This window comes from Acyrthosiphon pisum, chromosome A1 (assembly GCF_005508785.2).
Source record: "Acyrthosiphon pisum isolate AL4f chromosome A1, pea_aphid_22Mar2018_4r6ur, whole genome shotgun sequence".
Lineage (NCBI taxonomy): Eukaryota > Metazoa > Arthropoda > Insecta > Hemiptera > Aphididae > Acyrthosiphon > Acyrthosiphon pisum.
The window spans coordinates 93,277,958-93,289,199 of record NC_042494.1 but is presented as its reverse complement, the minus strand read 5'-3'; the positions used below and the strand labels follow the sequence as shown (position 1 = coordinate 93,289,199).

The 11,242-nt window shown below is 27.1% G+C and overlaps 1 protein-coding gene across 2 annotated transcripts; it reads right to left on the bottom strand.

Annotated features, from left to right (window-relative positions):
* Window positions 1-1,529: 1,529 nt before the first annotated feature.
* LOC100166022 (serine/arginine-rich splicing factor 1-like) lies at window positions 1,530-11,142 on the bottom strand. Of its 2 annotated transcripts, XR_003838848.1 has the most exons (6): window positions 10,518-11,142; window positions 9,042-9,259; window positions 8,456-8,628; window positions 7,519-7,720; window positions 4,321-4,501; window positions 1,530-1,545 (listed from the first exon to the last, which is right to left on the bottom strand). XR_003838848.1 is itself a non-coding variant. In NM_001162215.1 (4 exon segments), coding segments are annotated over 4 exon segments (735 nt in total). In that variant the 5' UTR covers window positions 10,679-11,128; the 3' UTR covers window positions 7,395-7,537.
* Between the last annotated feature and the right edge of the window lie 100 nt (window positions 11,143-11,242).

Genomic DNA, 11,242 nt, shown 5'->3' with positions numbered 1-11,242 from the left:
GACATGGGCTATTCTTTTTAAAAACTTAAATTGGACATTATCTAAATCAATATTTTATGTTGAGTAGTCACTTGACTAGATAAGTGAACCAAATTCAAGAACTGATCTAACCAATGAGTAATAAAGAGTTTTAAGGCAAGTAATATTTTTAAAATTATTTGTATTTCTGTTAATGAAGCCAAGCATCTTATATGATTTATTAACCATTACTTTATGGTTAGTTTTAAAGCTAAGATTTTTTTCGAAATATATTCCCAAATCTTTAATGGAGTTTACATTTGTAAGTGGAAAATCATTGATTTTATATTGAAAACTAAAGGAATTAATTTTACGAGTGAAGGATATTACTTGACATTTTTTTATATTAAGAGGAAGATGATTTTTTTCACTCCAAAGGTAAAGTTTATTTAAATTGGTTTGTAACCTATGTTGATCATCAACCGATTTGATTTTACAAAATATTTTCGCATCATCAGCAAAAAGGAGAATTTTAATAGACGGTTCGAGAACTAATGTTAAATCATTTATAAATATCAAAAATAATAAAGGATTTCATGATATTGATGGAGGAATCCTAAAATAGATTGAAGATATTATTTAATAGACTCAATAAATCAACAATAAGAATTGGACTACATGTGAACAAAGAAAAAACTGTATATGATATTGAGTAATCATATTATTCTTTGTCAGTCGACAATAATAGATCAGTTTGAATTCAAATATCTTGGTACTATTTTAAATAGAAAAAGTTGAAGAATTCAAGCGGGAAATAAATGCTAGGTACTAACAGTTTCTAAATTTACAAATATTATCACAAAGAATGAAAAAAAAACAGCTAAATACATCACTGATATGACCGGTTATCCCATATAAATCTGAAAATTGACAACTTGGGAAAAAAGATGAAAATCTGATAATGAATTTTGAAAGAAAAGAATGTTCCTATAGTGGAGAATCTAAGGCCCTGTCAAGGGTAATAATGGAGGCAAAAAGAGAATGTAGAGGTAGAAACGTTATATAGTGATGTAGGCGCTTGAATAACCAATTACCAAAATACATTGCTACTTACAGTGATAGAACAAAATCTTCTTGGTTGAGGAAGACCAAGGATGTGCTGGGAAGATGTTAGTAAAAAGGATGTTGAACTATTGGGAGGTGGCTCTGGAGGTTGTTCGCGATGGAAAGGGGCTTGGATGCGAGATGGGATAGTCTTAAGGGCCAAATGAATGCAAATAAGAAATTTATGAGAACTGAAAACTATGTTTAAAGGTTAATAATTAAGATTTTGATATATTATATACATACTTTATGTTTACTTAGTTAATATTGACACTTATTTTCAAACAATATTAATTTTGATATGAAACATAATAAATGTATTGTCAAAAGAAAGAAAAATACAAAATTTCATAAAATATAGTTTTATTCAAAATAAAATAATGTATGAATAAAAAAAGACAATTTACAAAATAAAATCTAAGAGTATAAAAATTTAATATTGTCTGAGATTTCTTGTATTCTTATTCGCATGGTAGCAATGATCTGAAAAATAAAAAAATAAAATTGTATTAAAAAAGGTGGGTAAGTGGATGTTGCTCTGCTGTACAGTAGTATACAAGTGGGTCACTGTATAATGGATAGTATTAAATTTGAATTCAGTGATATAATATCACTGTATAAGAAAAACGATTCTGAGCGGAGACGGTATGTCAGTCTAGGTATAAGATATATTATATACTTATCTATGGTATTAAAAAAAAAATTGACCAATAATAGGTGTCTATAATAAATTCCAAATTAATCTTATCACAATATCCATTAGGTACTTATAACGCGTTAGAATACTTTAGAAGTTTCAAGTACCCACAAATAATATTATACTATCACAAAAAAATAACAAAAATAGTTATTCTAGGTTTTTTAATATGTAATTTCGTCCAAATATGAACTTAAAATGACTATAAAAATAAACTGTGATTATGTATTTTTTAGATGTTTTGGTAACAGAATTAACTACTTACATGGAATCTTGTTTTAAATTTTCAATCCTTAGATATAAAAATTGAACATTTTATGAATTTTTAACTACAAAATAGTTATTCCGTTTTAAATTTGATACATTTTGTCAAAATTCTATCTTTAAATCCTTATAAAAAAAATTGTGCCTATGTATTTTTAATATTTTTCAACTACTACTTTAACAATATATCAGGAGACTTGTATTAAATTTTTACACTTTTTGACCCAACAAATACAACTTTATTGATATTTATAGATAAAAAAACTAAAAAAATTGAAAACTTACAATGTCCGTAAACAGCTCAAAGAGTCAAATTATTTTCAAAATTTTATTGTGTATAAAAAATGCTAATATAAACACTCAGTCAAAATTTTATGTACCTACGGTCATTTGTTTAAGAGTTGCACTAAAAACCAAAATCGATTTTCTCGAAAACAGATTTTTTTCATAAAAATTCCCGTTTTTCCTTAATTATTTTTTGTTTTTCACGTCGCTTTTGAAAACTACTGGGACTTTTGACCCCCCAAAGTACCAACTAGATTCACTTTCCTTTCAGAAAAGATACCGTTGAAGAAAATCCAAGCATTTTTATTGTCCCAAAAGGTGATGACAGACACAAAAAAAAATTTAAAAATTAAAAAAAAAAAACACACATCATTGTAAAATCAATACATTCATTGTTCCTCTCAGAATCTAAAATTGAATAATATTTCTGGATTCTTGTAAGTAATGTTTAATGTCAAAACTCGTGAAGGAAAATGGGGAGTGATCAAAAAACTATAAATCCGTCAGGTTATTGTAACGTCAATAAAAATAAGTGATGAAACTTTTGTTTGTATAGATTTTATAGGTTAATACGAGGGAAATTTGAAATAGAAGAAAAGTTAGAGTAGAGGTAGGTACACATTATGTGTGGAATGTGAATATAATCATAAGTTCTTATTACTGAAGTATGAAAGATATTTATCAAATTAATATTTTTAAAAAAATGGAGTAATAGTTTTGCGGACAGTAATAAAAAATAATTGCAGTGTCTATAGTTTCTTTCTCCAGTAATTTCTTTCATATGAATTATTACTCTTTTAATAATTATTCATGTTACCATCTTGTAAATTGTCTGTATTTATTACATTAAATGTTTTCTGAAATCAAAGTTTATAAAGTTTTAAAAAATTATTACTTATATCTAATAACTATCTTATATTTTAAGATTTAAAAAAAATATGAAGTTTTATACACATTAATTTTAAATTAGTTATTGTGAAAATTAATTACAAAGAGGCAAGGGGGCCAGTGATATTATAATATATAAGTATATATTATTTTATTTTTAATGTTTTAAATTTTAATACTGAAATCATGGAAATTATAATAATTAATAAATAATGTTATATCACGAACCAGGATCCAGGAATATTGGTATATTTAGCTGGTATATTTATACACATGACAGGTCCATTTCTCTGACAGTATTATAAGAAACTAATCATCTAAAAATACAAATTTTTATGAGGGTTAAAATATTTAGGGGCGGTAAAATGATTTGGAATATATTTTAGACAGCTGGTTGGAATGACCAAAAAAACCTAATCGTACTAATTAGCCAACTTCAGACAAGAAACATTAAATGGGGTTTACATAATAGTCTTTCCTATTAACTGTACAGTTTTAACTGAACAAATAATTAATAATTTATCAATGATACTCGGTGATATAAAAAAATTTATATTGTTCAATTAACTTCTGTATAATGACAACAGACTTTTTGTTCAATGTTCAGATCAAATGCAGACAAAACAATTTGAATTCCAAAATCAAATATTATTTAAACATACTGATGTAAAAAATATACTAGATGTCTGGATACAAAGTATAACTTAGTAAACAAAGTAGTTACAAAGTACATGCTTTAGTAGTACAGACATTTTTGTTCCTTTCCCATATTGCAGAGGCGCCCGCAGAGGGGATTTTTTTAATGAAAAAATAAATCAGTGTATAATAATGTAAATATGCGACTACCTATGTATGTATAACATAAATTAAATTTTGCTCCCACTGAGCTGATTTTCTGCAGGTGCCCCTGCCATATTGTAATTTAAACGATTACGAATTCTCATTGTATAGTTGGTTTCAGTAAGTGTAAGATCACACATGTTTGGATTAGGTGAATTACTAATAAATTAATAAAAATGGATTTGTATGATTATTATAGTATTTAATATTAATAGATAATATATATCAAAAGAATGTTTAAAAATTATGGGGTCATGCAAAATACGTTTATAAAAGAAAAATACCAATAAAATGTATGATGTATTGATCAGGTGGCCAGTGTACAGTGATACTGATTAACTTAGTGAATGGATTCTGTTGTATGTCCACTGATTAAAAACAAGAGGGCAAGGTTGTTGTCCAGTATAGTAAGCAATACATTATTATCATCATTAAAATGTTTTCCATTGACTTGAGACAGGCAGTCTAAAGAAACAAAATAGATTTAACCATAATCAATTAAATTTATAATTAAATACTCAATAAGAACATATTCAATATATTTGTATTTCACTTGAGAGTTCTGATATCATAAAAAACAAATATTCAGTTGAACTTGGTACATTAAATTCTACATTTTCATTATCTTTTACAATGATTTTAATAGATTATATTATTGATATAGAGTAAATTTTTGTATATCTGTTAACTGAAAAATAAATTAACATTAATCCAATTGTAAATTTTATATACAATTTAAATTTTAAACAGACTATCAAATAATAATAATCATAATAATACAATTGACTCACAACAAGTCAAATTTGATAATAATTATAATTTGAAATAACTAATATTAAAATAATAGCAGTTCCTTCAAACGTTCAAAACATTTGGTTTTGCTTTGAATACAAATTTTTGTTTCATTCCACTTGACTTGAGAGCAATCAGGTAATAATAAAAAGTTATGAAATAATTTTATATAAAATTAAACTTATTGTATTACACTAGAAATGTTGGTTGTATAAGTTATAGTTTAGTAAAATTAATTGATTTTAACACATTCTTACATCAATGTATAAAAAATAAAGTATACAAATATTTTATTTAAAAACTAAACACATTTCATTATTTAAAATATACTTACATAATACTTACATAAAATAGACGAGAACCAAATAAACACATTATATGTAATGTTTAATGATGTTGTAAATCTAAGTATTATTCCATTTAAAGACAACACTACAATCAATCATACAATGATTAGATTATAAAAGCATAATTATAACCAAAAACAAACAATTTTTAAACGCTTTAATTAAAATATTTAAATTTTATTTTCACTCTATTCTTTCTGCAATAATTATTATCTTTATTAAACACCAATCTTATCTATTTAATTTAAATAATAAATTCAACGGCGTTATCACCAATTGTATATATTTTTATTTACATTACTCAAATATATAAATATATTTTACATTTTCTTAACTTTTTAAATAGAAAAAAACTTACCCAAAATAGTTATAGAATAACTTTAATTCTATAAAATGGTGGTTTATATTGTTATAACTAGTCTTCGGAATGTATCAATATATATTTTAGTCAGTGTTTACTTGTAAATATTAATAATTAAATATAATTTTTCTTTTATAAAATGAGGAAACAAATAATTGTTTAATTAAAATGTAGGATATATTTTATATCAATATACAATTTTTTACTATCAATAATATATTATAATATAATATATTGGATTTAATTGATTATCTTTTTTCTGACCCAATTACTGTTACTTATCAGTAAAAATAAGTTTTAATTTATTTAAATTATTTAGAAATAAATATACATGATAATTTATCCCCCATCAAATACTGATAGGTTCTTATTCTTATATACTTTTTTATTTAAATTATTATTTTGTAATCAATATTTTTTTATAAGAATTTATATTATTAGTATACTGCTTTTGAATAAAATATATTATATTATATAGTATCAGCATGTTATCTCCAACTAACACATAAACATTTTACGTTCAGAATAATCTATTATAATAATCTTTTATTTAAAATATAAGTAAAATGTAATATGTTATGTGTTAGTAAGAAGGAGACACCACGTGAACACAATATCCTATTAGTTATTATGAAAACCAGACATATTATAAATTTGATTTTTAACTTATAGCAGTATATTTTGGTTTTTATATCAAAATACAATGCATATACAGTTATTAAAGTTTAAAAGTGCAATAGTTATATTTTACTATTAAACACTTCATATATGTTGTACTGAAATTGTAACTTTTTTAAATTCTAGTAGTTCAGTATTTTAAAAATAAAATTGTGTATTAATTAATATTATATGTTAATATTAAATTATAATTTTATATAACACACATAATTATTTTATTATGGTTAAATTTCTTAACAAATAATAAAAATATGACTGTTTAATATTTTTCAGCACATAATCAATCCATAATTTGTTTTTGTCCTATGGTCCATTATTTTCCTCTTAATATATCCATTTGTAATCCATTATTTATGTAGGTTCAAAATAATCCATTTTAACTATAATGCTCCTCCCCGATAGTTCCTAGGTTCTGGATGTCCAAAGGAAAAGATGTTCCAAATCCAGATCCATCCAATAAATAATGAATATCCATCAATGTTAAAAAAATTCCATGTGTGTCAGTTTAAAAAAATTTATAAATCCTACGTTTGTGTCCTACATGAATAACGTGTTTCCTGGATGTCTTCGTTTTCAACAAAAGATCCAGGGTAGAGAGTCCGTTTGAGTATTGTTTTTAATTCATAAACTGATACATTGTACTTAACATCATCCATCTTTTTAAATATATTGTATAGTTATATTCCTACATGAATCATTGTCATGATAATTAGTATAAAAAGATGAATTTGGAATTTAAAGATCCAAAATCCAGTTATTACGCATAGAAGATTTCAAATGCGTGTTGTATGCGTTGTATTCCTAAGTAAGGTAGTTTCCTTCACATTTATCCCCTTTGCATCCGTCATATGAGGCAAAAGGAACTAATTCCATTTAATTCAGTAAATAACATAATATTAATGTTATTTTCCATTTAAGTAACGTCTTATTCTCCTTAAAATGAGTTTTTTTTAACTCATGGTAATGATCCACTTTGTTTCTCATGATAAAATAACATTTCATAATTTTAATCCATTTGAAGAGCATATATTTTCCAATTTGACGACAATAGGTGGCAAATAAAATCAATTATATATCCTTTGTAATTAATGCTATGTGTCCTTTATTTGTGTCAAATTTTCAATCCAGTTATAATCAGCTACAATATTAATGTAATAAAAAATGACAAAACACTTTTAACTTAGTTTAACCCTCGTATTAAAATTTATCAAAAAATGCTTCTAATAAAAAATAAAAAAAAAAAATAAGAAAAAAACACTATAATAATGGAATGAGGGTCAATTATGTATTGTAGCATGCTTTACCATTTGGTTATCCTCAATATTACGAACGGGAACGAGATCTTGAATAACTACGACTTTTTCTAACTGGTGAATATGTTGGTGTTCCACGATCTCTAGGTGAATAGCTAGCGGAGCGGCTACGACTGCGACTATTATAATCCCGACTGCGACGACTGCTTCCACCGCCATAATCATCTTTTACTCGAATATATGTTACTTCACCCTAGTCAAAAATAAAATTATCAACAATATTTATCTATGTACCGAAACAGATAAGATATTCTACAGAATAATTTTTTCATCTTCAACTAACTCATAAATATAATACTCTATTTATTTATTATTATAATAAAAAATTAAAAAATGTATTGTTTTATTTTTTTAACATGTTCACTGCGTAGAACACTATATGGCATAACTTGCCGCTTATTTTTCTATGCACTGTATTTCAGTCAGCTTTATGATTAAATAAATATTTTTTTATCAGTGCTAGTCTGTTCAAAATGAGACCGTACCTCGGTGGCCAACTTCTTCGCATGTGCTTGGCTTTGATCTAAAGCACTGGCCTCGTCCGTCAACCAAGTAGGAAAAGAATTTGACCGCCAGGGTCAAAAACTTATTGTAGACGAGGTACGTTCTTATTTTGAATAGAGTATTCTTATAAATATTTTGTAAAATGTGTGCAAATCGTATGTTGATAATTTTATTTTAAGTCGATTGTCACCGTAAAAAAAAAATTAAGATTTTCTGCATATTTTAGAGTACTGAAGTGAAAATATATCCTCCATCGCTGTCAGTTAAAATTAAAAAAAAAGTAAATTCAAACATTTATGATCCGCAGCGAACATGTTAAAGTATAAATCATAATCATAGTCTTAGAATATTATACTTCAATAGTTTTACATGTTTGACGTACCAAATACAAAATAATAGTTGGAGCAATAATTATTAAACAAACCTCGTGAGACCTGAATCTCGAGTCATCAAGCTTACGAACAGCATATTTCATATCGTCATAACGTAAAAACTCAACTACGCCAGATCCATCTTTGTATACATCTGCATAACACACATCTCCTGCTTCACGCATATGATCTTTTAAATCTTGCCAACTTCCTGACGCTGGTAATCCTAAAATGTTTAGATAATATTATATTATGAAATTAATAAATAATATAATTCAGGTTGTTTTGTAATAAAATTTATGTTAATGGTTCAATAAAATGTGTAATGTACCGATCATGGGCCACTGAATCATGTTTAAGGGACCACTATTAATAGTACCTAACATTAATAAATTTTTAGTATTCATGTAACACTGCAATAATGTTATAAAAGTACTAACAAATCCAAAGAAAATTAATAAAGGTTTGAAGTTTTATTTTGAAAAAAAAGTAACAAATTGAAACTAGCTGTAATTAAGGAACATTTGACAATAATATTTAAAGGTTTTTTTTTTTTAATTTTCAATATATTTTGAGTAATTTAATAACATTATAATTTCAAAGACTAACTTGCATAATAAATCAAAATTAAATACTTACCAGTAACAAGTACTCTATACTGAGAACGCCTCGCTGGTGGACCTCTGCTTCTTCCGCTTCCACCACTAGCACCTCCTCTATTATAACTTCCACCACCACTACTACTGCCACCACCTCCGCCACTTCTATGTGGACCATTTCCACGTGGAAACTCTACACGTAATCTGTAGCCATCATAATCATAACCATCTCTAGCATGAACTGCATCTTCTGCATCTCTAATTAAAAATGTTTATTTATCACTAAGAACAATCAACAATCATCAAAATAATAATATGTATAATATAAGTCTTTACAATTTATTTTTCAATAGGTAAACCTTATATTAAGTATATAATAGTTATTATCACCCATAAGGTAGCACAAAACCAAACATTGGTAGTACCTACTATAATATTATGTACGATTATGTATCTATACCGTACCATATAAGAATATACCAGAACTAACTGTGCACCATAATAGCAGTTTGTAGGACATTTTTCACCCCATGTAATAAAAATTAATTCCTAACTTATCCACAAATTTTCAATAGTAATTAGAGTAAGTTGTTTAGTCAAAAAGGTAAGGAGGGTAAGGTAGGATTATGTAATGAGTTAAGAAGGCGCTACACAGACATTTGTTGTCTCCGTATTTCAAATGTGTAACATAACAAATTGACGCTCAGCGGATCACGTTTAGCTTTGTTGATATTAAAGTGAATCAACATATTATGAAACTTGATGGTAAGAACATTATCAGTGTTTGTATGTGGGTTTTGAATCATAGTAGTTCTTTAGCAAGTTTTATTTATACAAATATAAATTTAATGTAGATTAAAAATACTCATATCTTACTTAAAAACTAAACTATTGTAAAAAAACCCACACATAAACACATAATGTTCTTACCACTAAGTTTCGTAATTCGTTCGATTCACTAAAATTTTTAAACTAACAAAGCTAATCGTGATCTGCTGAGTGTAAATTTGCTTTGTTACGGAAACATTAGATATTTTTTATACAAAAATAAAAGGTTGGTATCAATACTATTGAATCCCCTGACACCCATAATACCACAAAAAATTAGCTCATGGTTTTTTGAAAATAATAGGCATCTACATACGAGATTGAATAACAATAAGTAGGTAGATAAGCTATATTATACTTATGCTTTAGCTTACTAATTGTTTCATAAATTAAATAAAAAAATAATTTTTATGGACAATTTTTAGACTTAATTATTGTACCTATTTCATTTGAAATCCAAAGCATTATGAAATCACCTACCAACTATAATATACTTAATGCAATTATTAAAAATCGAGAACATGAAAAGTAGTAACATAGTTACTAGGTTAATAGGTTTGTTTTTTCGAATTTAATAGAAAAGGAAATACGCCATCGTTCTTACATAATAGGTAATAAAAACATAGGCACATGATATTATCAATAAACTCAAAAGTAAAATAAACATTCGTTGGATGAAATATATTACCTAGGGTCGTCGAACTCGACAAAGGCAAACGGCGGTCCTCTCTGATTTTTCAAATCGACAAACAACACTTTACCGAATTTGTAGAACAAATCTTGTATGTCTTTCGTGCGTATGTCGGGCGGCAGGTTTCCCACGTAAATTCTACAGTCGTTGTTGGACATTTTCCCGATCGAGCTGAGGTAGTGGGTGACAAACGTGTATGTATCACTTGTACGATTTGTCGGATAAAATTAATCGTTTCGGTATCGGGCGAACGAGTTGGAATGTAAAAGTGTATTGAAAACGACTAAAATAATAATTATTATGACGCCTGTCTGAAGACGATAGTGGATATCGACACTTGACGGCGGTTCGGCACTGCGGCAGTCGGCGATGCGAAAGTGATGGCGCGCGGTGCGCTGCGCTTGATAGTCGATAGAGATAATGTCGAAAAAGCAAGTCTGACTAAATGTGAAACGGGCGAATTTCCCGAAAACTGTTACATAGCAACAACGGCAACATTCACTGAGGCTCGTCAAACATGACAGTCCCAAACACAATATACGCGCACGACAGACGATTTTTTTATAATATTATTATACACACAGACTACGGTTTTAATTGTTACGTTCGAAAAGTCAATAATAATATTCATCGATCGTCGACGATGTTTGTTCAACATCGATGTTTACGGTGATGATATGGCGCGGACTGTGCCCCCGCGTAATCGCGTTCGATATTTTAAT